Genomic DNA, 27431 nt, shown 5'->3' with positions numbered 1-27431 from the left:
TGACATGAGCGGCAAGGCGGCCGCCCGCGTGGCCATTGCGCACGCGAATCCCCGTCGTCAAGGGCGCTTGGGGGAGGGTTTGAGTGGGGGGAGAACGGACCCCGCCCCTTTTCGGCCCCACGCGTGACGTCGCGGGAGGCGCTGGCCTCCGCCCGGCTCTGAACGGTGAGAGCGAGCGGCGGGCGGACTCGGCGCTGCAACAGTGGGAAGGGATATTGCGGGTGCTGAGTTCCTGCAGGAGGGGCTTCGGAGGGGAGGGGAGGCAAAGGGCCCCAGCCAGCCGCTAACCGTCAGGCTCTGCGCTCCCTCTTCCTGCTTTTTCTCTTTCCAAATGTGCGGGGACGGAAGACAGGGCAGGGGCTGAGCATCTGTGACCCTTGCATTTCCCTGGAGCCCTCCTTCTCCCCCTACCCCATGCGTTTATCTCGCCTTACAGATGTTACTTTTCATCAGGTTATCCCTTCTCGCGAGGGAAAAGAGCCCTCTACTTGGAAGCAGGAGGCGGGTTTCAGACCTTGGCCCTACCACATCTCTGTTAAAGTCCCTGAGCCTTAATTACCCCCACAGCATTTTTCCTTTGCCTCACCTGGTTTTGAAGATAAGTATGACACAGAGAAATAGAAAACAAATGGACATTTGCTGAGTTCCTGCAAATCCAGCTACTATGGGATTTATCTGCCTGCCACCTTTATTTCCTCATTACTTGGTGTTTTTACAACTCTCATTTCACAGATTCTTAACCTCCCAAAAGTTAACTGATTTTTCTCGTATAATCAGTGAGTGGCAGAAGAGGATTCAAACTGAAGAGTTTATCTCTAAAGTGGGATTCTCGTCAGACACTTCCTTAGTCTACGTTAGTGGCTGGAACTGTTCAGCCAAACCCTAGCCCCAAAACAGCGGCTTTCTGAATTTCTCCTTGAGAGTTCTTCTCGGGTTCCTTTTTTCAGCACAGCATGCTCTTCTGCCTTGATTACTTTAGAAATGAAATGTTTGAAACATTGAGTGGTACAGGGAGGTGAACACTCAGAGCCAAGAGCTTTGGATTCTTGTCTTCTGCCACTAACTAGCTGTGTATCCTTGGTCAAGTCCCTTGTCTTCTTGGTACTTTAGCTTCCTTTTGAATAAAATGGGTAAGTGCCTTTTGACCCACAGGCTCTTGTCCATTTCCTCCTCCCTGTCCTCCAGCAGACTCTCCGTGGAGGCCCAGATCCTGCTGCTCTCCATGGGCAGCGGCCAGGCAGGGCACAACCTGCATCTCTGTCTGGCCCACCACCCACCTCTGGTCTGTGCCACTTTGATCCTGCTGCTGCTTGGCTTTTCTGGCCTGGGCCTTGGTGGCTTCCTCCTCACCCACAGGACTGGCCTGCGCAGCCCTGACATCCCCCAGGTAAACTACTCTCCTCATCCTTCCCATGCAGGCTTGCTTGTGCTACTAATCTCCTCTCACCTCTTTCCTACCTTCTTTGTACACAGGATTGGGTCTCCTTCTTGAGATCTTTTGGCCAGCTGACCCTCTGCCCCGTGAATGGGACAGTCACAGGGAAGTGGCATGGGTCTCACGTCGTGGGCTTACTGACCACCTTGAACTTCGGAGATGGTCCAGACAGGAATAAGACCCAGACATTCCAAGCCATGGTCCTGGGTAGTCAGATGGGATTGAAAGGTGAGCTCAAGGAGGACTGTGGGCTTAGACATCAGAGCAGTAAGGGTGGGCTCTGCCTCTGACCTCACCAACTTGGTGACCTTGGGCATATCCCTGAGCCTTATACCCTGCTGTTAAAAGGACGAGTTTTTGTCTGCAAACAGGACAGTCATTGTGTAGGTTCTCTATAAATGTTTTCTGTCTCCCCTTCCAACTCTTGAGTTTCTTTGATTCTATCCTTAGAGGTGTGATGAGATGGGCTAGATTTGACCTACTATTCTCTTTCATGCCTCTTTATCCCTACAGCCTTTTCTTCTTTGAGGCACCTTATTTTTTTCCTCAGGGATATCAGAGAAGCATGTTCTAAGTAAGTTGTCTTGAGTGCCTGCTAGCTGCTTAGCAAGATTCATCCATGTTGTGGCATGTATCAATACTTCATTCCTTTTTTATTGCTGAATAACATTCATTATATGAATATCCCACATTTTATTTATCCATTTGTCAGTTGATGGACATTTGGATTGTTTCTACTTTTTGGCTATTATGAATGATACTGCTTTGAACACTCATGTACAAGTTTTTGTGTGATCAGATGTTTTCATTTGTCTTAGGTATATACTTAGGAGTGGAATATCAGGATTGTACTATAACTGTATGTTTAATCTTTTGAGGAACTGCCACTGTTCTCCAAAGTGGTTGTATGAGTTTATATTCCCATGATCAGTGTGTAAAGGTTCCAATTTCTCCACATGCTCACCATTTGTTATTATCTGTGCTTTTCATTATAGCCATTCTAGTGAGTGTGAAGTAGTATCTCATTGAGGTTCTGATTTGTATTTTCCAGGTAGCTAATGATATTGAACATTTTTTCATGTGTTTATTGTCCATTTGTAGTGTCTTCTTTGGAGAAATGTATATTTAGCATCTGCACATTTTTTAAATGGGGTAACTTGTCTTTTAATTATGAATTGTAAGAGTTCTTTTATTTTCTAGGTAAAAATCACTTATCTGATGTATGATTTGCAGATACTTTCTCCCATTCACTGGTTGTCCCTTCACTTTATTGATGGTATTGTTCATAACACAAGTGTTTAATTTTGATGAAGTCAAATTTATCTATTTTTTTCTATTATTGCCTGTGCTTTTAATGTCATAACTAAGAAGACTCTACCAAACCCATGGTCGTCAAGATTACTCCTCTACTTTCTTCTAAGAATTTTATAGTTTTAGCTCATACATTTAGGTCTATGATCCATTTTTGTTAATATTTTAATATAATGTGAGGGGTCCAACTTCCTTAGTTTGCAGGTTGTCCCAGCACATTTTATAGAAAAGATTATTCTTTCCTAATAGAATAGTCTTGGCATCCTAATTGAAAATCAGTTGACCATGGATATTTAGGTTTATGTCTGGACTCTCAGTTCTAGTCCGTTGATCTCTTTATGCTAGTACAACATTGTTTTTATTGCTGTAGCTTTGTTAAGTTTTGAAATCAGAAAATGTGAATTCTTCACTTTTGTTCTTTTTTAAGATTGTTTGATCCCTTGAATTTCCATTATCTTTAGGATCATATTTTTAGCTTGTTGATTTCTGCTTCTGCAAGTAAGCTCTGTTCTTTTTATAATGGTTAGAAACAAAATAGAAAATAATCGTGTATGACTGCGTTATTTAAGTGATAATTATTGAGCATCTACTATGTACCAAGCATGGTAAATAGAGATCTGTAAAACATGGCCTCACCTCATGTTGCTCACAGTCTAGCAAGGATACAGATGTGAACAGAATTAAATACCTTTTAATGTGTAAAATAGAACACAAGGTACAGTGGGAGTACTCAGAAGTCTGTCAAGCAGGGATGGCAAAGACAAGATAGACTTTTCTAAGGATGTTGTGCCTTGAGGGAGGTTTAGGATTGTGCCCTTCTAGCTAGAGGGAAAAGCATATGCAAAGGTATGCAGCTTGGGACCATAATGGCATGTTTTGGAACATCAAGGGGGTCGGTTTGACTGGTGTACAGGAAGGAGTGTTGAGTGAGTGGCAGGAGATGGACCTGAGGAAGCAGGCAGAATTGCATGGAGGTCTCATGTGCCAAGCCAAGGTAGTTGTACTTTAGCCAGTACATTAGGCAAACTCAAATATTTTAATTAGGAAGAGAGTAGTATTTTGTTGTTGTTCTTTTAAAAAGATCACACTCTGTTGGCTGACTTCCTGAAAGAAATACATCCAGTTGCAGGAAGACCAGTTAGGAGGTGGTTGCAATAAAAAAATGAGGAAAAATGAGTTAAGACAATGCTTGAATAGAAGGAGACTGATTGAGATGTTGGAAGTGTGGGTTGACAGGACTTGGTGACTGATGTGATCTGGGGAACTTAGAAGTGAGGGGAGTTCTCTTACAGTTTTATATGTATGTTCCTCAGTTTTAATTATTTAATACTTACAAATTATTTGTATTTCTCTTTTTTCACTTATAACGTCATGTTTTTTGTATTACTACATGGTCTGAAGTTATTATCTTAATGGATATAAGGCAATGCATTGCTAGGCCATCATTTGTTAATGCTTTCCCTATTGTTAAACGTCTATATTGTTTCCAATATTTGGTATTTTTAATGATATCCTTGATTTTTTCTTTTGAAGCTTTTCCTTAGGATTAGTTTCTACAAGTGGTATACTGAGTCCAAGGGTGTGGATTTTTTTAATAGACAGATTCACTTTGTTGTACATTCAGACCACATAGAAATATACAAAACAAATGTAAAAGTCCTCTTTACCTCCCCTGAAGAGTGCACAGTTTGATGGGCATCCTCTTATCCTTCTCTGTTCCTATTTAAAATTGCTACAGATACAGCCAAATTGTCTTCTAAAAGGTGTCACCAATTAAGAGTGCCTATTTCCCTACATCTTCAACAACTCTTATTATTATCAATCTTCTAAATTTTTATCAATTTAATTGTAAGGGAATTACTTGACTGTCTTAATTTACTTAAACCTGATTTCTAGTGAGGTTGAACATCTTATTGGCCATTTTCATGCCTCTTGCAAATTTCCTATTCATACCCTGTGCTCATTTTTCTTTTAAGTTATTTGCTTTTATCTTCTTTATTTTTAGATTTTTATACATTGTGGACACCTTGTTGTCAATTAAATATATTACAGGTATTTTCAACTAATCTGTTACTTTCTTTTTGACTTATCTTTCATTGTGACATTTCATCCTTTAATTTTCCTGAGGTTAACTTTATTGCTGTTGTCCTTTTTACTCAGGCTTTTAGGTTTTGTATCTTTTTTAGGAAGGCCTTCCCCATTTTAAAATTAGAAAATATTCTTCTGTATTTCCTTTGTTTGGTTTTTGTTTGGTTTTGTTTTTTCATGTAGGTGTTTAATATATCTGGGCTTTATTTTATGGTGTGAGATAAGAATCTAACTTTTTTTTTCCAAATGGAAATTGTCCCAAGGTCATTGACTGAATAGGCAGGCCATCCTTTCCCCACTAATTTGAAATGGGGTGTGAACCTTTTAATGGATTTTGGTACCTTGTGGAAAACTGCTTTCTTAAAAGGACAAACTAGTTTATACAAACTGATATTGGCAATGTGTATCTGCTCCAGTTTCACTCCAGCCTTGCAAGTATGGTGTAATTGTTATTGATTGTAAGCTAACTTAAATTAATTTGTGTTTATAGCAGTAAACAGTTATTTTCATTTCTCAGTGATGTAAATGATTGTGTGTAGAGTACTTTATTAAGTAGAATCAATGCCAAAACACTTGGTACTGTAGGAAGCCTTAGAAATGAATAGAAGTCTAAAGATGAATGGCTCCCAACCCACCCTTAATTTTCTTCCATCACTCTCCTATTCCTCTCATAGGATCTCCTGCAGGAGAGCTGGTCCTTATTACAGCCAGGGTGACCACAGAAAAGACCCCAGGAACCTGTCTATATTTTAGTTCTGTTCTAGGAATCCTGCCGTCAAGCCAACCACCCATATCCTGCTCAGAGGAGGGAGCAGGAAATGCCACCTTGAGCCCTAGGATGGCTGAGGAATGTATCAGAGTCTGGAGCCACGAAGGCCTTGTGCTTACCAAGCTGCTCACCTCGGTAAGAGCCTCCGGTTGTTGGGGTTTCATAGAATGCTATACTAAATGGGGTGTCTTGAGGCTCCTGAAGGCCATTTACCTAGTAGAAAAAACACAGGCTTTGTAATTCGACTTCAGAGGCTGTGTGAGACCTTGAACAAATACCAGCCTTTCTGAGCCTCAGCCTCCTCATCTGTAAAATGGGAAACATACTATCTCTTAATTCCAACAAAAAAGATAAATGAGAGTGAATGTGAAGTGTCCGGTACAATGCCTGGTACTTACTGGAAATTGGGTAAATGACAGCTATTACTATGAACTATTGTCTTTAAATATAATAAAACATGATCTCCACCACAAAGGAATTCAGAAGCTATAATAAGAGACAAAATGAGTTCATTGCTATCGTAGAGATGTGAGCAAAGTGTTACTCAAACATTATTAGAATAAGGAGTAGTTAAACCTAACTTGAACATTTATGGAGAGTGCTTCACAGAGAATTTAAGAAAGGGACTTGTGTACAATACTTTATAATGTACAAAGTGCTTTCAGGTTCATTATCTCATTTGATCTTAAAATAACCTTTTGAGGTAGCTGTTAGTATCCCATTTTACAGATGAGGAAACAGGCTTAGAGAGAGGGAGTAAATTACCCATGGCCACACAACTGGTTAAGTGGCAGACTTAGGATTGCAACCTGTGCCTTCTGCCTTCTGATTCTATGTCCCAGGCTTGTTCTGCCCTATCAGGATGATCCGTGAAGAGTGAGAGAAATTTGGGCAGAGAGTGCAGTACAGCAGGTTCAGGAGAGGCTTCAGAGAGGCCAAAGAAACAGCATGAGCATAGGCTTAAAGATTGAAAAGTGTTCAGTATTCAGGGGCACTCCACAGTGAGGAGCTTAGTAATTACTTAGGAGGAAATCAGGAGAGATACAGGGCCTGATTGTGAGGCACCATGATGTCAGGCTAAGATGCTACAACTTGACACTGTAGGCCAGGTGGAAGAGATTGGTCTAGTGGAGGAGAGAGACTATTTAGGAGACTGCTGCATATTCTTTCCTCACATTTGCAAAGACCCTGGTGAGGAGCATCACCTTGGAGCTTGAAATCAGAGAAAATACTGGTTTCCAGATCTGACTCTGCTTGCACATCTCTAAAATGTGAAGATTAGTGAACTCTCCTATCTCATGGAGTCATAATGGGGGTTCAGTTTGATTTTGGGACAGGAAAGTGGTTTGTAGACCATTGAGACAATTAGCTTGTTAAAAAATAACATTTTCCCTTTAGTTGCTCCCTGGATGTGGAGAGCTCTCTCCCCCATGGAGGCTCTTGGGCTGTGGTAAGCTGTCTTTTTCCCAAAGGAAGATTCTCCACCCTTCCTCTCTCATTGCTTCCTCCTTCCCTCCCTGTTCCCACTCCTAGGAGGAGCTGGCTCTGTGTGGCTCCAGGCTTCTGATTTTGGGCTCCTTCCTGCTTCTCTTCTGTGGCCTTCTCTGCTGTCTCACTGCTGTGTGCTTTCACCCACGCCGGGAATCCCACTGGTCTAGAACCCGGCTCTGAGAGCACTGGCCTAGTTCCTGTCATGTTCTCAGGTAAGGTTATTTGCCCCAGTCCTGTCAGACTAGGGGATGGAGTGGGGATGACAATTGTAACTGAGATGGAGTCATTCCTAAACAATATGGTTTGGTTTTAGTTACTTTGAACTTTGTATAGATAGAATCATACATATTCTTTTGTGACTGACTTCTTTACCTTAACATTCTAAGGTTCATCCATAGCTGTAGTTCACATCCAAGCTTTTTGGCAACAGTGGTGAGTTAAGAGGATTCAAATATGATGATGTGGCTTTGATATGAATCATGGTTGTCTTGCTTTTGTCCTGAAATTCTGATACCCAGTTTTATGATGCAAATTTTGTAAAACTCACCTTGAACAGCTCAGAAGAATTGATTGGTGATGCCTGTTTACTGGGCATGTACTATGTACCCATGCACTTTACACGCACCTTCCCTTTTCCATTAGCCATCATTGCATTTAGAAAAAGTTGATTCTGTAAACAGGATCTTTGGAGGAACAGCCTCACACAGCAGTTGGTAGAGGACCTATTTAGTTTGTGGGGCAGCTTGTTAAGGGGAAAAAATATTTCTGTAAAAAATTCTCACCCTACCAGGTGGGTCTCATATAATTTGAGAGCCATATATTGCGCTCCAGCTTTTAAACAGTTCTCAGCTTCAGCTGGCTGCTGTGTCCTTGGAAATAACTGTGGGAGCAGTGGAAACAGCCCAGGCACAGGGAAGGGCACTGACCAGAGAACTACATGCTCAAGATCAACTTTGCTTATTTTGGTTAAAGCTAGGTCTGACTGCTCCAACCACCTACTTGGGACAGAAAATGGTGGAATGCTCTCAGCCTTTCTTAGATCTGAGTGGACTGGGAAAGGAAGGCCTTCTGGCCCCTGGCAGATCTTGGAGTACTGAAGCCATACTAATGGGGACAAACGCCCATACTTATCTCTAGTTTCACTTCCTCTGCTCCTTCCTCAATTTCTGCAGCCATCCCAGAGCTAACCACAAGGGCCCTCTGACCTGCCCTGTTTTCTAATTTTCTTTCTTTCCAGGTGTGAATCAACTCCTGGGGCCTTGGTTCTGAGTTGGACAAGATGTTGCAAAAAGTGGAGAGCTGGAATGTGGGGGAAAATAAAAGGCTTTCTGCCCAGTGTTGCCCAGGGCGTTTACTGAGGATTGGATTGAGCTGGGAATTTTAGAGTAGACAGGCTCAGGAGGTTTGGGGAACGTTTCCTTCTTAACTCTTTAGTTTGGTACACAGGTTGGCATGGGGCATGGGTTACTGCCAACCCTTCCCACACTTGTGACTTGGCTTTGGAAAACACCTGGTTTTGATCCCACCTGTGCCACTTTGTTTTCTTCTATGAAATAAAATCGATTAATTACAACTAATTGAGAGTCAGGTGGCAATGGTCATGGGAATGCTTTAAGGTAAATGCAGTGTGACCTTGGGCAGGTCAAACTAGCCAAAGGCCCCAGTTCCCTGAAGGGATTTGACAGATTGATTTTTCCCAGCAGATTCGTCAAACGTGATAGTCGCCATCCACACGGTATGGTTACTAACTAGGGCAGTCCATTTTCCCGCCTTTTCCGCGCCCAGCAGCAGCTTTCCCTTACCCCTCCCAACCTCTATCATTCACGCAGGCGCAAATCGCGGCTGCTGCTTTCCTTCCACTCGCGCCCCACGAAAGCTTCCCCTAGCAACAAGCTCGGGCTCAGCGCTAAGGCGGGGAGAGCGCATGCGCCGCAGCCCTGTCCACCGCCAGTTGTCGGACTGAGCGCCGGACTCCTCCCACTCCAAGCCTAGCCCTTCTCCCTGCCGCCTCCCACCAAGGGTCCGCGTGGCGCGGAGCGGCGCGCGCGCACTCTGGCTCGTTGGCTTCCCACCTCCCTGGCCCCGGCAGTAAGGAGAGGGGGGCGGGGCTACTTCATTTTGGGGCTCCGCCCTCTTGGCCTGGCGTCCCTACCGCGCTTGCGCTCCCTCCCCAACCCGGTCTCCATCTTGGAATTGGGAGGAAGAGGGAGAGGGAGATCGGGACGAGACGCGCGCTGTCGTGCGGAGAGAGACAGGCTGAGAAAAAGAGGGAGAGCGAGCGTGGGGACCTCCGTTAGCTACAGTCTTTCAGCTACCGTTAGGAGAGAAAAGGGGCAAAGGAGGAGGCCGGGGCGGGAGTGGGGGCTGTCATTCTCGGACCCGGCGTGAGAGGGGCCGTGCGGCCGGACGTCCTCCGGGTGGGCCCCCTATCGGTGCCCAAACACCTGGAGCTCAGGCCCTTCGGTCCCAAATTTCCGGGCTTGACCCCTCGCTTCTCAAATACCCGGATATCGGCCATTCAGAATCCAGATATACAGGACGTGGGTCCCAACCTCTTTAGACCTGGGGCTCTGTTTCATAGGATTTCAGATATCCGGGGTTCATACCCCACGCGTTCAAATATCAAGTTCAGCCTCCCCCCGTCCAAATATCTGGGGTTCACACCCCACAATCAGAAATCCGGGATTCAGCAACTGTCGCCCTCGAGGAGGAGGAGGACTGGACCGCGAAGTCAGATCAGGTTGTCACCCACTCCCCTCCAGGGGAGGCTTCCCGGGCCCGCCCCTCAGGAAGGGCAAAAGCCGAGGAAGAGGTGGCAAGGGGAAAGGTCTCCTTGCCCCTCTCCCTGCTTGGCAGAGTCGCTGGAGGACCCCAGGAGGAGGCGGAGGCGCTGGGGCACCGTAGTGAGCCCTACCAGGTGAGACACGGGGTGCAGAGGCGCGGGTCCCTGTGTCCAGCAATTAAAAGAATGGGTGCGCCTTTCTGAGAAACGTCCTGTTTAGGCCTCCTTAGGATGGGGAAGCCCAGCTGGGCCAGTGGTCCGCCCGGCTAGCCTTGCCTTCTGCTGCCACCCTCTTCCCCTTTCTTTTCCCTTCATTATGTTTGTTTGATGGGGGACCTCAGATGATAGTGTCGTTGATATCACCAGGGGTCACATCCTAGGGTGCTTGAACTAATCAGATGAGTTTGCACCCTTCTGGTCTTCTCCCCTGTTAACTTTGCACTACACAGCTATCTCATCTCTATGATTATACACCTTTCTCCTGATGGCTTTGAAGTGATTTCCATACCTCTTCTTCTGCCCTTCGTGGGTCTGCTTTTCTGTTTTTTTAGGCATGGTCTGGTTAGGTTTTTCTGTCCTTTCAAGGAAATGGGTATGTGTGTGTTGTGTGTATGCATCTGTGTCTGGGGCTGTCTGGCAGTATTTTCACCCAGCTACATAGTTACCTTCTAATCTCTTGGAGCAATGGTATAAATAATTTCATACATTTGTCAAGTGATCTGTTATTGTATTACAAAGTACTTTATATCCATTCTCTCATGAGACCTCTCCTTTCCTCACCCCATTCACCCTGTGGGGGGCTCTTTTACTGTTGTCTTCCCATTTTACAGTTGAGAGTATTGAGGCCCAGAGAGGTTGACCAAGGTCACACAGTGGCAGAATCAGGATTTGAACCCAGGCCCTGGATCAAGTTTTGCCTCTGCACTACACATGTTTCTTGCCATCTCATTCTCCCATCCAAGTACTAATGAGGCCTGACCCTGCTTAGCTTCCAAGATCAGATGAGATAGGGTGCATTCAGGGTGGTATGGCCATAGGCTCTTGCTATCTCATTCTGTACCTGGGTTTGGCCAGGGGTCCAGAGGAGAATGAGTTGGGGTGAGATTTAAGAATGGAAGGGAGAAGAGCTTCCTTTTTAGGAGGGCTATACTCAGAAGCTTTTCCTGATGGGAGGCTCTGACTGTTGCCTTCTGCTTCATGGATTTTTCTCTTTACTGTGACCTTCATCTTTACCCTGATCCCAGTCTTTAGCCTGGGTTCCTAAAGAGGGGCTCTAACTTCTGACAGATGATAGCCATAGTGGTGGTGTCCCTTAACAGTTAAAGCAAAGTTGCTGGGGTGGGATGATGCTCAAAGTATTAAATCCTTGCTGTGGCGACCCTGGAGGCAGAGAAGGAAAACTCCGTATGCTGAGTGTCTGCATAGTGTTCCTAAGTATGAGATCTCATTAAAATCTCATAACAGCCCTATGCTATAACCCACTGTACCAAAGAGAAGACCAAGTATAAAGAACTCAAAGCCCTGTTACTGACCATTGCAGATGAACTGTGCTGGTAATGCAGCTTAGGGACAGATAAACTTGGGTTTCCTTATCTGCAGAATGGAAATAACATGTCCGTTTTAGAAGATGGTTATTATTTAGCACAGACCTTGGTAATTGCTCAGATGTTCGCTGTTTTATATGTGGCCTCCTGTTCTTGGTTGGCATTCTTGCTTTGTGCTGCTAAAGAGGTCAAGAGGATTCCTTTGGCAAGTTGTGAGCACCTGCCCTTGTGTGTGGGTATGTGGTAGAGGTGAGGGGTGCTTGGCAGAGTTGCTGGCAGCAGAATGAAGAAAAGGGCCTGCTTTGAGAGCCTGGGAGCTGCTGATGGCAATCAATCACTCTCCCAGGCTATTCTGAGCCCTCTGCACTCTTCGGGCCCACTGGAGAATCAGGCCTGCTCCTTGCCCTTCAGTTTCCAGTTGGACTGAGGAGACAAAACTAACAACACAACAGGAAACAGTGCATAACAGAATGTAATTACATGCTAAATTGTTAGGTGCTTTTAAGGAGCTAGAACTCTGCCTTGGGAGTCCAGCTTGGTTGAAGGTTCCTTTGTGCTAAATTCCAACAAGTGCTTAGCCTGGCCTGGAATCCCCTTGGGTTCTTGGCTCAGATGTACTGCGGGAGCTTTCTCTGGGTGTTTGGCTGGTGCTCTAGGAGCTCTTCCCAAGTGCTGGTGTAATCAGGAGAGGCTTTCTGCAGGAGGGATTTGAGCTTGGGGTGAGTTGCTGAGAGAGTAATGAACACAGAGGCCTGATTGGAGCTTCCCTTCTGTGCCTCAGTGACTTCATCTGTAAATTGGTGATCATGATCCTGCCCTGCTTATTTCATTGGGCTGATTTGAAAGCATAGTAGTAGAGGACCAGCTTTGGGCAAGTCACTTAACTTTTCTGAGCCTATTTCTTCATCTGCAAAATAAGAGTAATAGTAACTTCCTAAGTTTGTGGTGAGCATTTAATGAGAGAGAATGCATATGAGGTGCTTTCTATATATACTCAGTAAATGATATTTGTATGTCACAAATGTCCTGTACCTACGCATGCCACGTATGCAATTGGACTGGACAAGTAAGACAGCCTAGGTCACGGAGAGGCCTCCAAAGCCAGATACCATTTCTATTCCTGTCCTTCCCCTTCTAGGTCTCCTCCCTTCCACTGTATCCCAAGCCCTATTTGAGAGCAAGTCTTCTGGCCCCTCTGGGCCAGTACCCACTTCTAACAATGGCCGGATTTCCACTGCCTCGCCTGGCCATTTCCTGCTCTCTTACAGGGTGTGAGAGGTTGAGGGAGGAGGGGGCCTCGACGCCAAGGGGAACAGGAAGGTGCCTGGTTATATTTGGGGTATGGGACTTGTGGGACAGGACTGTTGGGGATCTGGGTTCTGGCTGAAAGGTAGATTCTTTTATTCCTGGAAAAGAAGTAAATGTTGTAGGGAAATGGAACTTCTTGAGGGCTGAGGGGGATGGTGAGGATGGATGCTTAGCTCTCAAGCTTCCTAGCAGTTTTAGGGACTTCAGGGACCTGGCCCCTGTGCTCTGGTTACCAGGGTAACTTCATTTTTTTGGAGCTTTGATGTTGTTCTTAATCTCCCCTGGCCCTTCCTCAGCAGTGCCTCCCCTCATCAGGTAACTAGGGGAGGAGAAAGTAGATACTTGAGGAGCCTCTTCCTTTCTCTGAGAGCCCCATCCTTGCTCTAAGGGTTTCATCTTCATTCTCCAGGTCAGGCCCCACTCTCAGGGCCCCCAGGGGCCACCATGCCAGCTGGGGGCCGGGCTGGGAGCCTGAAGGACCCTGATGTGGCTGAGCTCTTCTTTAAGGATGACCCTGAAAAGCTCTTCTCTGACCTCCGGGAAATTGGCCATGGCAGCTTTGGAGCCGTGTACTTTGTGAGTTGGGGATTGGGAGGGTGGGATGGAGACTGTATTCTTCCCCCCATGGACCTCCACAAACAGCCCTCTAAACTACTCTTGCCACACCAGCCTTTCCTGCTGTTTCCTACTGGGCCAGTAAGTCTTTCCACTGCCCATTTCTTACCGGAGACCTTTACCACCTTCTGGTCCTCTAGGCCCGGGATGTCCGGAATAGTGAGGTGGTGGCCATCAAGAAGATGTCGTACAGTGGGAAGCAGTCAAATGAGGTGGGTCAGGCTTGACAAGACCAGGTGGGGGCAGGGGACTACAGTCTCAAGATGCAAGTTGAGTAAGCCTCTCTCCTCCCCTGACCTCCCAGAAGTGGCAGGACATCATCAAGGAGGTGCGGTTCCTACAGAAACTCCGACATCCCAATACCATTCAGTACCGGGGCTGTTACCTGAGGGAGCACACAGCTTGGGTGAGCTGGCCCCCTGACTCTGGCCTGATCTTTGTCCCCACTCAGGCCCATCCTTATCCTGGTCTAGTCTCTTGGGTGGGCCCTGTTCAGGGTGCTGTTTTGGGGATCTTGGGAAGGAGAAGGTCTTTCCTAACCTTTTTAGTCCTCAAACTCATGAGCAGTAGCATCTGTCCAGAAGCAGAGGCTGGTTAGGAGTCGTACATAGATTGTTAGCAGTTGGAAAGGAACATAGGGGTTGGAGGAGATGGAGATTGAATTGGGCTATGAAGGGATTCAGATGGGAGTGGTGGAGTCTTGGACTCTTTCTAGGGTAGGTCCTGAATCTCGGGATTCTCCCACCGTCCACCTGGTTTACTCAGTTGCCCTTCCTCCCTACCATTACCCCTGGGGCATTTCCTGAAGCAAGAAAGCTCTCTGCTTTGTATCTCTGCCCAAGGAAAATGGGCCAGGGGTGGCCAGATCTGCTGATCTCTGACCCTTGACCTTTCCTTAGCTGGTGATGGAGTATTGCCTGGGCTCAGCTTCTGACCTTCTAGAAGGTAAGTGACTCTTTGGCCAGTAACTGAGAGAAGGGAGAAGAGCAGAGAAGCCTAGAGGAAGGGTTCAAGGGAGCTTTTTCCCATCCCACCATTGGTCTCTCCGTCAGTTTAGTGTTTTTCCATCACTCCTCAGTGCACAAGAAGCCCCTTCAGGAGGTGGAGATTGCAGCTGTGACACATGGGGCCCTTCAGGGCCTGGCTTATCTGCACTCCCACAACATGATCCATAGGTACAAGCAGCACTGACGAGGGCTGGGAGGGTGCTTTCTACCCCACTCCTCATTCATCTGGGCTACAGCCTTCTTGGCAACTTTGTGCTAAAGCCCCTGCCCAGCCTTCCTGTGACTCTTGTCTTATCCCTTTGCTTTGTGTCTGGCAGGGATGTGAAGGCTGGAAACATCCTGCTTTCAGAGCCAGGCTTGGTGAAGCTGGGGGACTTCGGCTCTGCATCTATCATGGCACCCGCCAACTCCTTCGTGGGCACCCCGTACTGGTGAGTGGGAGTGGTGGTGAGTGGAGAGAGCTCCCAGGATATCAGGAGCAGGAGTTGGCAGGGTCTGGGCAGGTGATTAACCTTTTTCTCTTGACCATTCTCCAAGGATGGCTCCAGAAGTGATCCTGGCGATGGATGAAGGGCAGTATGATGGCAAGGTGGATGTCTGGTCCTTGGGGATAACCTGCATCGAATTGGGTAAGGGCATCATCCTCTTTTCTCTCCACTCTTTTCTGTTTCACTTACTATCCCCATCTCATCCATCCTCCAAGGCCTCCAAGCTCCTTTCCATTTTGATTCTACCCTTCATCCAATTAAGGCTGCTGTCAAATCTTGCAAGTTTTTAGACCTAAAGATTTTGTAACATTTATCTCTTCTGTCCACTACTCTAGTTGTAAATCTTTTTTGAGTGCCCGCTAAGTGTCTTGTGCTATACTAGTAGGTTCTGGGAATACAGCAGTGAATGAGGTTCCTGTCCTCATGGAACTTAACATTCAAGTTGAAGAAACAAGCATATTTTCTCTCAATGTGATAAAAGCTGAATGGAAAAGTTACAGGTGTAATACAATCGCCAAAAAAGGGACTTGACCTAATTCAGGGCCTGAGAAAGGTCTCCTTGTACCAGAGATGTCTAAACAGAACCTTAAGACAAATACAGCTGTTTGAGGACTGTAGGGACGAGCATTCCAGACAGTAAGAGCAGGCATAGAGAGCTGAAACTAGCTTCATTTGTTTGTCATATTGCATGTAATGTAGTGCAAAGAGCAGTGAGAAGTAAGGCCTGAGAGTTAGGCTTAAGTGAGTTCATGAGACCTTGAAGCCATGTCAAGGTTCTCATCTCTGCCAGTCTACACTATTGAAGCGGTTTGTAAGTCCAACACAGTGCCAGGCACAGAAAAGTTGACCAAGAAAGAGACGCTGTTAGCTACTGGTACCAACAACCTGCAGTGATCTTTCCTACCACCGGGCTCTTTTTCCTTCCAGTCTCTCATGTCAGGGAGAGCTGCCCAAGCTCAGTGCTGTTGTTTCAGAGACATCGGTGGCTCCCCATGGCTTTCAGGACTGAAGCCATCCTTATCCTTCCATACACCAAGCTAAAGGTTCTCCTTCCTAAGGCTAGCTCTCCCCTTCATGACCTCTACCCCGGAGTGTGCCATTAACCTTTTCACTTTCTTGCCTTGGTTTGTATTGTGTCCTTTGCCCGAGGTCAGATACTTGACATGCCCTTTCTGTCTGTCTTCACATGTCTACATTTCCCATTTGAGGCTAAGGCCAGATGGGTGATACAGATATGTGAAGCAGGCCAGGTATAAGAAAAATCTAGAGTTGCCCAGTATATTCCTAGTTTTTGGTAAAAACTGGATACAGAGAAATATTTCTCTTTTGTTGAAAAGAATTCATCAATCCTGATTATGAATGGCAACTGACAGTACCAGAGAAGCAGTGTGGTGAAGCAAACCGGAGATTACTGTTGCTCAGCTCCAGCCCATTGTTATGCAGGAATGTAGGCTCTGTTTCGCCAGATCTAATTTTTTATGGTATTGTACCACACTGCACAGATCTAATATTTGTTTGTTGGAATTTAAAAACCACTGTTCAGGCCAGAAACAACACAAAACATCTGTCTCGGCCACAAGGAACTCCTGGCTTGCAACTTCTAACCTAAGGTGTAGTGCCAATATAGTCCTTAGAATCCTGAATCCTCTGCAGGTGTACCAGCTTGAAGGTCCACCACATACTCACCTTCCCAGTCATTTACCTCTTGTGCCAATTGACATTTTGAACTTGATGTCACTTGTTCAGTCCTATTTAATCTTCCTTGTTAGACTGGAAGTTCCTCAAGGACAGGGCCTGTCTTGTTTTTCTTTATCTTCCCCATAACATTTAGCAAACTTATTGCTTTTATTTGGCACCTAATAAATATTAGTTGAGCCAATAATGTGCTTCCTTCTGTCTTTTTTGGTGCTTTTGCAAATATTATTTTCTTTGATCCCTGTTCCACTGTGCTCAGGGGAGAGGATGGGTATTGCATTTTATAGAGGGAATTAATTAAGATTATGGGAATTGTTCAGGGTCATGCAGCAAAAAAAGTCAGGGAGCTGGGGTATGAACCAAGTCTTCTGATTTCCATTCCAGTCTCCTCTGCCCACTTGCCAACTCTCACCTTTTCTCCCTTGATCTCTCTCTGTAGCGGAACGGAAACCACCATTGTTTAACATGAATGCGATGAGTGCCTTATACCACATTGCACAGAACGAGTCCCCCGTGCTCCAGTCAGGACACTGGTGAGGGCTGGGATTCCTGGGCCCAGGGGTGAGGCAGTAGGGTGAGACTGCCTGGCTCGTGCTCTTCCCATCCCTGCCTCACTCTCCTATAACTCTAGGTCTGAATACTTCCGGAATTTTGTCGACTCCTGCCTTCAGAAAATCCCTCAAGACAGACCAACCTCAGAAGTTCTGCTGAAGGTGAGAACTCACTGGCCTAGCATTCTCCTGTTTGTTAGAGCCGCAGAAACCCCTCTATGAAATTGGTGATTCCCAATTCTTCCTTCACCAAGAACTTCATTTATGAATTCCCACCCCCATCTCCAGTGCCAGTGGACTCTGTTTCATAAGATTTTATCTACCAGACTGCCTTTATTTATTAAGTAATAATTTGTTTTCCCATCTTTTATTAATCAAAGATGTATGTAATTGCCAGCCAGACCTTCTGGTCAGCATGCGATAACCAGGGTTACCACACTGATCTGATGTAATTCAAGCCAAAAGCCTGTGTAGCCTTGTCATGGGTAAATGTATGATTTCCCTTAGATGTTTTTTGAGTTACTAAAAGTAGAGGGACCCCCATTCCCTTCACAGATCCATGGTGGCCTAAGGAGTCCTAGTTGGGAACTGATGTAGATAATCTAATTTGACCTACTTGTTTTATAATTGTGGGATACCTTATGAGACCCAGAGAGGCCTCATGACATGTCCAGGGCCACACAGCACTTTGATAGAGGACCTGGACTAGAATTCAGTATCTTGGGTGTTCTTGCCTGTCAGCCATACCTGGAGGAAAAAAAGAGATTAGGTGATGAAAATTAATGTGGGAGGAGGGGTTGGGACAAGGCCAGCATAAACCCATAGTGGACAAGGGCCCTAGGGGTAGTCCCTCAGGCCAGAAGGAATACCAAGACCCATGGGATGTCAGGGGGCAGGGGAGGGCTTGGCAGCAGGCCTTAGTGTTCTCTTCCCCCAGCACCGCTTTGTGCTCCGGGAACGGCCACCCACAGTCATCATGGACCTAATTCAGAGGACCAAGGATGCCGTGCGGGAGTTGGACAACCTGCAGTACCGCAAGATGAAAAAAATACTATTCCAAGAGGCACCCAATGGCCCTGGTGCTGAGGCCCCAGAGGAGGAGGAGGTGACCCACTTTGCCCTTCCACCCTTTACCACCATGTTGTGCTTGCGTCCAAGCAGATGCTTGGCCCCCCCTACTTCCCCACTCCTCTGCATACCTTCTGTCTCTTTGTGCTACCCCCATGTCCACACCCTTGTCCTTCCCCTTCCATGCCCAGCAGCCTCCGCCCTATCCACAGGAGGCAGAGCCCTACATGCATCGGGCCGGGACGCTGACCAGTTTAGAGAGCAGCCACTCAGTGCCAAGCATGTCCATCAGCGCCTCCAGCCAGAGCAGCTCAGTCAACAGCCTAGCAGATGCCTCGGACAATGAAGAGGAGGAGGAGGAGGAGGAAGAGGAGGAAGAGGAGGAAGAGGAAGAGGAAGGCCCTGAAACCAGAGAGATGGCCATGATGCAGGAGGGGGAGCACACAGTCACCTCCCATAGCTCCATCATCCACCGGCTGCCGGTATGCAGTAGGCATGACAGTAGCAAGGCCAAGCCACAGCTTTCATGCTCAGGAGTCACCTGGGGTCCCTGCTCTCCCTCTCAAGCATGACTTCTCCTCTAAGTCTGACCAGGTCTCCCTTTGGGCCCAGTGGCCTCTGAACCTTTGTCATCCCTTTCACCTTTCCTTCCTCTAGGGCTCTGACAATCTGTATGATGACCCTTACCAGCCAGAGATGACCCCAAGCCCCCTCCAGCCACCTGCAGCCCCGGCTCCGCCCTCTACCACCTCTGCCCGCCGCCGGGCCTACTGCCGCAACCGGGACCACTTTGCTACTATCCGTACTGCCTCCCTGGTAAGTGCAACACCATCCTTTGGCCTGGGTACCCCAAACTGTCTTTTTAAGTCCAGAAATGAATTTGTCAGTGTCTCATAATAAATCCAGATGCCACCCTCACTTTTTGTTGCCATCTCTTGCCTTCTCCTTACCTGGACCCTCCCCTCTTCCCTTTCCTCCCTAGTGACTGTTCTGGGCACACTAGGTGTTCTTAGCTTAGCAAACTCATTTCTGCATTTTCATGTCTGGGCTTAAATAGCATCTCCTAGGATGCCTTCCCAGGCTCCTGGCCAGCCAGGTACTTCATACCCAGTGTGATGGGGCTCCTAACACCATTTTGACAGGTTTGCTGGATGCTGTGCCCCTGGAAGGCAGGGATGGTGTTCAGGGTTCTGCCTACAAGTGACTGGCTCTCAGGCTCACACATGTGCCTGTATTTAAATTCTTCTAGCTTCTCTGGAGAGACTATATGATCCCATTTGAGAGATGAGACAGCTGTGACTCAAGCGTGCTACTTGCCCAAGCACCAATGGGAGCTCTCAAATTCTGTAAGCAGGACTTTGGTCCTCTTCTAAAATCAAGTCATGAGAATGTTTTTCTCAGTTCAAAAAACAGGTAGACTTTTCATAAAACAGTTCTGTTCAACTTCTAATAAGTCTTTATTAGATTATCTTCCTGCATAGGTACAAGCACCAACAAAACCCGCAGAGGCCACTGGCCAGTCCAGTGTGTTCTGTGACCTCTGCCTGTGACTGTTCTGCTGGGACAGTTCCACAGATCCTGGGATCTTGGTGCTTTGAAGTGCTGTGCAGAAAGGTCTGTGACTTCCAGGGCCTTGGCCACCTGGACTAGTTTGGGCCCACTAACATAACCCCTTTACAGTGGGACCTGAGTTCAAACCTCAGACAGGAGCATCGTGTCCCAATGTTCTTGTTATTCCAACATCTCATGGCCCAGATCCCAGCTGCAATTCCTGGGCTATAATGGGTCCTCAATGTCTGCTGAAGGAGAAGGAAACCAACATTTATTGGTTCAGAATGTTCTAAACACTACTATGTATATATCAAACCTAATCTCCATAGCCCTCTACAAGGAGGTATTATTGCCCCACCCCACATAACAGATGTGGGAACTGAGCTTAGCAACATTAACTTGCTTGAGGTCATGTGGTTAGTAAGTGGCAGAGCTAGGATTTGGGCCCAGGTCTGTTTCATTTCTTTATTCTTTTTAACTAACTTGAATTGTTTCTACTTTTATGCCAGGCCTTGTGCTTGGCACCTTTTATCATCTCGTTCAATCACACTGATCTGTGAAGTAGGTTATGTCTCCATCATCGAGTTGAGGTGGCGGGCTCAGAGAGTTTAAGTGTGAGGAAGGTACCAAATGAAAATTAAACGCATGAGTCTAAAACCCATGTTCTTCCACAGTAGAGCACAAAGACTGCGTGTATTGATAAAATGGGGGTCAGGGCTGAGACCCACTTCTCTTCCTTTCTCCTATCCCAGGTCAGCCGTCAGATCCAGGAGCATGAGCAGGACTCAGCCCTGCGGGAGCAGCTGAGTGGCTATAAGCGGATGCGACGACAGCACCAGAAACAGCTGCTTGCCTTGGAGTCCAGGCTTAGGGGGGAGCGTGAGGAGCATAGTGCACGGCTACAACGAGAACTTGAGGCTCAGCGGGCTGGCTTTGGGGCTGAGGCAGAAAAGCTCTCACGGCGGCACCAGGCCATCGGTGAGAAAGAGGCACGAGCTGCCCAAGCCGAGGAGCGTAAGTTCCAGCAGCATATCCTTGGGCAGCAGAAGAAGGAGCTGGCTGCCCTGCTGGAGGCACAGAAGCGAACCTACAAACTTCGGAAGGAGCAACTGAAGGAGGTGTGCAGTAGGGCTGCAGCAGTGGGCCAAGCCATTGGGGGCTGAGGCAGGCCCTGACCTCCCTGCTCCCCACTGCCCTTACCCAGGAGCTCCAGGAGAACCCCAGCACACCCAAGCGAGAGAAGGCTGAGTGGCTATTGCGACAGAAGGAGCAGCTACAGCAGTGCCAGGCAGAGGAGGAGGCAGGGCTGCTGCGGCGGCAGCGCCAGTACTTTGAGCTGCAGTGTCGCCAGTACAAGCGTAAGATGCTGTTAGCTCGTCACAGCCTGGACCAGGACCTGCTGCGAGAGGTAGGTTACCCCATCCCTCATTCCCTTCCTGCATCCCCAGCATTTCCTCTTTTCCGTTTACCTCACTTGTGGTCATCTTCTCCTTCTGCCCTCATTCATGTTATGGCTCAGCTTCTCTTCAACACCGCTTTTGCTTCTCATGCCCATCAGACCCTGCTAGAGTTCCCTAAGGCTTCTATTCCCAGGCCAGCCAGGAGCTTGGTTCCTTTATACCTCTCATCTGCACCCTCAGCTTCCTCTGCCATGGGGTCCTGGGGCTCTCTCACTTCCTTGACACCAACAAGGCCCACTGACTGGGCTCTGGGCCTTGCCTCCTTTCTGCCTCAGGACTTGAATAAGAAGCAGACTCAGAAGGACTTGGAGTGTGCGTTGCTGCTGCGGCAGCATGAGGCCACACGGGAGCTGGAGCTACGGCAGCTCCAGGCTGTACAGCGCACACGGGCTGAGCTCACCCGCCTGCAGCACCAGACGGAGCTGGGCAACCAGCTGGAGTACAACAAGCGGCGTGAGCAAGAGTTGCGGCAGAAGCACGCAGCCCAGGTTCGCCAGCAGCCCAAGAGCCTCAAAGTACGTGCAGGCTTCCCGCCCCCCATTCCTGGGGCTCTGAGACCACCCAGCACAGGCACCCCTAGAGAAGAGCAGCCCTGCTCATCTGGCCAGGAGGCAGTCCTGGACCAAAGAATTCTGGGAGAGGAGGAGGAAGCAGTTCCAGAGAGAAGGATTCTGGGAAAGGAAGGGGCCGCTTTAGAACCAGAAGATCAGAGGATATTGGGGGAAGAATCAGGAACCCCTAGTTCTAGTCCACCAAAACATAGGAGTTTGGTTGATGAGGAATTTTGGGGTCTACCTGATGAGATAAAGGAGCTTATAGTCCCAGCCTTGGCACCTCAGGAGAGGAGCATTGTGGGCCAGGAGACCACCGAGGCATGGAGGTTGTGGGAGAAGGAGAATGGGGGTGTCCTGGATGAGGAGTTTGAGCTTGGCTGGGTCCAGGGCCAGGCATTGACCCCAGTTCCTGAGGAGGAGGAGGAAGATGAGGAGGGGGCTTCAATTAGGACCCTGAGGGATCCTGGAGATGGCTGTCCTTCACCAGACATCCCCCCTGAGCCCCCTCCGACACATCTGAGGCCTGGCCCTGCTAGCCAGCTCTCTGGACTCCTGTCCCATGGCCTGCTGGCTAGCCTGTCCTTTGCAGTGGGATCCTCCTCTGGCCTCTTGCCCCTCCTACTTCTGTTGCTGCTCCCACTGCTCGCAGCCCAGGGTGGGGGTGGCCTGCAGGCAGCATTGCTGGCCCTTGAGGTGGGGCTGGTGGGCCTGGGGGCCTCCTACCTACTCCTTTGTACAGCTCTGCACCTGCCACCCAGTCTGTTCCTACTCCTGGCCCAGGGCACTGCACTGGGGGCTGTCCTGGGTCTGAGCTGGCGTCGAGGTCTTATGGGTGTCCCTCTGGGCCTTGGGGCTGCCTGGCTCCTAGCCTGGCCAGCCCTGGCTCTACCTCTGGCAGCTATGGCAGCTGGGGGCAAATGGGTGCGGCAGCAGGGCCCCCGGATGCGCCGAGGCATTTCTCGACTCTGGTTGCGGGCTCTGCTGCGCCTATCACCCATGGCCTTCTGGGCCCTACAGGGCTGTGGGGCCATGGGGGACCGGGGCCTGTTTGCACTCTACCCCAAGACCAATAAAGATGGCTTCCGCAGCCGTCTGCCTGTCCCTGGGCCCCGGCGTAGTAATCCCCACACTGCCCGACACCCACTAGCCTTGTTGGCAAAGTTTTGGGCCCTGTGCAAGGGCTGGAACTGGCGTCTGGCACGGGCCGGCCAAGGGTTAGCCTCCTGCTTGCCTCCCTGGGCCATTCATACATTGGCCAGCTGGGGCCTGTTTCATGGTGAACGGCCCAGCCGGATCCCTCGGCTGCTACCACGCAGCCAGCGCCAGCTAGGGCTCCCTGCCTCCCGCCAACCACCAACAGGGACTCTGGCTGGGCGGCGATCCCAAACTCGCCAGTCCCGGGCCCTGCCTCCCTGGAGGTGACCAACTCTAGCTCTTCCCCATCCAGAATCTAGAACATTGAGCACTTTATCTTCCACTACTCAGTGAAGTTTATCCAGTCCCAGTCCTTTCCTCCCTTTCACCCCTCCTTCCTCAGTATGCATCCCCACCTCACCCCAGCCCTTAAGACCTCTAAACAGGCAGTCTCCCCTACCACAGAGTCTGGAAGTCACACTTTGTGTTCTCCTGACGCTCTTCCCCCACCCTAAGTTATTGCTGTTCTCCTGCTGTGTGTGTGTTCATCCTCACCCTCATCGACTCAGGCCTGGGGCCAGGGGTGGTGGTGGGTGGGAAGAGTCATGTTTTTTTTTCTCTCTTTGATTTTGTTTTTCTGTCTCCCTTCCAACCTGTCCCCTTTCCCCCACCAAAAAAAAGAAAAAGATAAACATAAATAAAATATCTGAGCGGAACTGTACTTTTGGCCCAGGCTGCCTCTGTCTGCTTTGTCCTGCCGCCTAGCCTCCCCGGTATGCCCACTGTCTGGACCCGTGGCCCCCAATTCATAACCTCTTCACCCCCATCTACATTATCTTACCCCCTTTCACTCCTCAACCTCATCCTCTTTGCCTTCATAGCTTTGTTATACCATGACCATCACCAGCTCAGGGGTCTAGGCCCCTTTTGAGCTTCCACAGAACTTCTGGGTCCCACAGTTCCCATTTGTGGATGCTTTCCAGAGAGTCCTTTGATTCTGGGTCCTTTTGTCTTCATCCCTTGCCGTTTTTCCCAACCCATTCCCTATGTGGTTCCCTTCTGTGTGGGAGCCAAATTTCTTTACTGGTATCAGACATTACCCTATAAGGCTGGGGGATGGGACTGCAAAACCCTCCATGGTAGGGAGTGGTGAGTTTGGGGGGCCAGGCAGAGAGTGTGGGCATTGTGGAAATGGGATTGGTTGTGGGCTTGCAGTGGGAGCTAAGTGTGTTAAGGGGCTGGGCTGAAATGTGTAGTTCTGGTCAGGGTGGCAGCTGCTGGCCCATTGAACTTGTCGGGCCCTTTCTGGCCATCTCCTTTGCCCCTTTTCCCTCTGTGGCCTGAGATGGGGCCACCCCTTCTTACCCATTTCTCAGCTCGGTGCTTATCCTCCGTCTCTTCTTCCCATCCTGAGGTGCTGAACCTGGGGCTCCCTCTGTCTTTCCTTAGCTGTGCTGCTCTCTTCCATGGGTGTTGTGTGACTTGGTTTTCTCACTTATTTTTATGCACATTCTGTATCTGCTCACATGCTTCTAATCTAGTCTAGGTCCTCTTTTCTCCCTGTTTGCATGGTCAGAGCTTCTTGTGTGCATTCAGTATTCTAAAGATTCCCAGTCTTCTGTCCATGAACTTTCCTGCTGTTTCTTGTGAGTTTCCTTCCCAACTCTGTGAACATGCTCTTGGAACCTGTCTTGTTTTCTTTGCATCTCTTGCCCATTGAGAATTCCTGATCTCTCTCAACACAATCCCATCTCTCCGTGTCTGTATACAGCTCTCCCCGCCCCCTCTGTCTAACATGTTTTCTGTTTCTCTCCCTCTCCCTGTCTCTGCTTCTGTCTCCTCCTCTCCTCTCTCTCTTCTCCCCTGGTTGTTTCTCCTCCTCCTCCTCCTCTTCTTCCTCTTCCCTGCCCCCATCTCCCCTTGGTCCATCCACTGCATAGTCTAAGGAGCTGCAGATCAAGAAGCAGTTCCAGGAGACCTGTAAGATCCAGACTCGGCAGTACAAGGCTCTTCGGGCACACTTGTTGGAGACCACGCCCAAAGCTCAACACAAGAGCCTCCTTAAGCGGCTCAAGGAAGAACAGACCCGCAAGCTGGCAATTCTAGCTGAGCAGTATGACCAGTCCATCTCAGAGATGCTCAGCTCACAGGCGGTGAGGCCTGGGTCCGGGGAGGGAGTGTGGTGGAGGTTGGCCTCTGTATTTCTTGCTTAGTTAGGGGCAGTGGGTGTGGACAGAAATGGGGCTTTTGTTCTTGGGAAATTCAGGTAACTCCCAGTAATGTTCTTTGCAATAGTCTTACTACCTCTCTAGTATTTTCTTAAGGTCTTGACAAAGCCAGCCTGCCTATTCTATCAAGAATCACCAAGGGAAGAGTGGCTATAATTTTTTCCTGGGCCTGATTTATTTAATGTGTGAACAGGGAGATAAAAATTGTTGTGGCCCTCAGTCCAATTTACTCAAACTTCTGGAGGATTGTGAAGGTTGCTGTTCTAAAAGTGATCACATGTGACACTGGAATGGGCCACTTAAAATATACACATGGTATAAAAAGTAAAAGTGCACCTATTCACTGTCATCCTTTCACCCAACCAGTCCCATCTCTGAGAGCTAACTGACTAATCATTAATTGTATTTTAGATTTTTTTCCTAAACATATTTGGAAAATTATATAAAAATTTTTAACAAAAAATGGAATATATTACCTGATGTTCTCTAACTTCTTTTTTCACCTGATATTCCTTGGACATCTTTCCATGTCAGCACGCATAATTCATTTTTTAAACAGTATAGAATTTTCCATGGTATGGACATACCATTATTTATTTAACCCATCCCTTATTGCTGGACATTTACGTTTCCATTATTTTGCTATTACAACGCTTCGGTGAACACCTTCAAGCACATGGGCAAGTATACCTGGGGATAAATTCCTGGAAGTGTAATTGCTGTCACAGGGTATGACAATCTTTCATTTCAATAGATGTTGAGACTGGCTGCTGCTTGAACCTTAGGGCCCAGGACTAGCTGGGGCAGGGGAGGATCATGCGGTAGGGAGGAGGCCCCTTAAAACTAGTTCTGTTCTCCAGCTGCGGCTTGATGAGACCCAGGAAGCAGAGTTCCAGGCCCTTCGGCAGCAGCTGCAACAGGAGCTGGAGTTGCTCAATGCTTACCAGAGCAAGATCAAGATCCGCACAGAGAGTCAACACGAGAGGGAGCTCCGGGAGCTGGAGCAGAGAGTGGCTCTGAGGCGGGCACTGCTGGAGCAGCGGGTAAGAGGGCTTGGCCTCCAGCACAGGGTGGGGAGGGTAGCCCCCCAATTCTCTAACCTCTGTTTTGGGTGCCCCAGGTGGAAGAAGAGTTGCTGGCCCTGCAAACGGGGTGCTCTGAGCGAATCCGGAGTTTGCTTGAGCGGCAGGCCCGTGAGATTGAGGCTTTCGATGCAGAGAGTATGAGGCTGGGCTTCTCCAGTATGGCTCTGGGGGGTATCCCAGCTGAGGCTGCCGCCCAGGGCTACCCTGCTCCACCCCCTGCCCCTGCCTGGCCCTCCCGTCCTGTTCCCCGTTCAGGAGCACACTGGAGCCATGGCCCTCCTCCTCCAGGCATGCCACCCCCAGCCTGGCGTCAACCCTCTCTGCTGGTTCCCCCAGGTCCCCCAAACTGGCTGGGGCCCCCAGCACAGAGTGGGACACCTCGTGGGGGAGCCTTGCTGCTACTAAGAAACAGCCCCCAGCCCCTGCGGCGGGCAGCCTCTGGGGGAAGTGGCAGTGATGTGGGCCCACCTGCTGCTGCAGTGCCTGGGCCTCTGAGCCGCAGCACCAGTGTTGCTTCCCACATACTCAATGGTTCTTCTCACTTCTATTCCTGAAGTGCAAGGTGGATGAGCAGATGAATGGGGCAGGGGTGGGTGGAGCCTGATCCTGGAAGGCTGTGAGCTTAAGGCCCACCTGAGGGTGGGCGACAGGATGTTGGCTCCAGCTCCCCTCAGACCTCATCTCATGAGATTCTTGGGCTGACCAGTGACCCAGGGCCAGCTTGGGCATAGGTGCCTCAAGCCTGGCAGGTACCCCTGCCTCCCCACCATGGTGCCAGGGTCTCCCTCCATTGCAGCCTTGGGAAAGGAGGGAAATGTGCGTGTCAAATATTCATCTAGTCCCCTTGGGGAGCGGAAGGGTGGGTCTAGACAATATATTAAAGAGAACTATACTACCCCCTGCAATGGGGCCATGGATTGGAGATGCCAGGTCCCCCAAACCTGGGATATGGCAGAACAGGTCTAAGGCCTGGGGTGGAGAGAATGGAAGGAAAAGGACTTCTAGGAGAGAAGGATCAGGACAGGGTCTTGGGGTCAGGATGCCTGGTCTCTCCATTCCCCCATTGCTGTCTTGACGTCCTGTGCCATCTTGTCCTTTATCTTTTTTTTTTTTTTAATTGAGATCAGAGCTAGGGCAGGGAACAAGGGAAGGACCTTGGAAGGGGCTGCTCCCGGGCTTGGGAGCAGTCATGGAGCCCCTACCAGCTACGGGGCTGGCACAGAGCCCCACAGCAAGCTTTTAATAAACTGTTGGTTATTCTAACAGA

At 48.7% G+C, this 27431-nt stretch overlaps 2 protein-coding genes across 9 annotated transcripts; both read left to right on the top strand.

Annotated features, from left to right (window-relative positions):
* Nucleotides 1-13274, top strand: TMEM219 (transmembrane protein 219). Of its 4 annotated transcripts, none has more exons than XM_036919470.2 (6): nt 2-165; nt 1186-1387; nt 1474-1663; nt 5509-5738; nt 7137-7306; nt 8332-8671. In XM_036919470.2, exons 2-5 carry the CDS (start codon nt 1223-1225, stop codon nt 7272-7274), a joined length of 723 nt encoding a protein of 240 aa, XP_036775365.1. In that variant the 5' UTR covers nt 2-165; nt 1186-1222; the 3' UTR covers nt 7275-7306; nt 8332-8671. The 4 variants fall into 4 exon arrangements, with proteins under 4 accessions (XP_036775366.1, XP_036775365.1, XP_036775364.1 ...); XM_036919469.2 differs by having other exon boundaries at nt 4-165; nt 1189-1387; XM_036919471.2 differs by lacking the exon at nt 7137-7306 and having other exon boundaries at nt 1-165; nt 1189-1387.
* TAOK2 (TAO kinase 2) lies at nt 13148-27431 on the top strand. Of its 5 annotated transcripts, none has more exons than XM_057487124.1 (18): nt 13148-13304; nt 13484-13555; nt 13648-13749; nt 14243-14288; nt 14422-14518; nt 14668-14781; nt 14888-14979; nt 16973-17066; nt 17165-17246; nt 18022-18189; nt 18365-18634; nt 18810-18968; nt 20456-20821; nt 20908-21111; nt 21439-21678; nt 24792-25004; nt 25940-26122; nt 26200-27431. In XM_057487124.1, the coding sequence occupies exons 1-18, from the start codon at nt 13173-13175 to the stop codon at nt 26716-26718; spliced, it is 3153 nt and encodes a 1050-aa protein (XP_057343107.1). In that variant the 5' UTR covers nt 13148-13172; the 3' UTR covers nt 26719-27431. The 5 variants fall into 5 exon arrangements, with proteins under 5 accessions (XP_057343107.1, XP_057343106.1, XP_036775354.2 ...); XM_057487123.1 differs by having other exon boundaries at nt 18347-18634; XM_036919459.2 differs by having other exon boundaries at nt 18344-18634.

The sequence above is a fragment of the Manis pentadactyla genome, chromosome 10 (assembly GCF_030020395.1).
Source record: "Manis pentadactyla isolate mManPen7 chromosome 10, mManPen7.hap1, whole genome shotgun sequence".
Classification (NCBI taxonomy): domain Eukaryota; kingdom Metazoa; phylum Chordata; class Mammalia; order Pholidota; family Manidae; genus Manis; species Manis pentadactyla.
The sequence above is the reverse complement of the archived record's forward strand: the minus strand, read 5'-3'. Positions and strand labels throughout refer to the sequence as shown.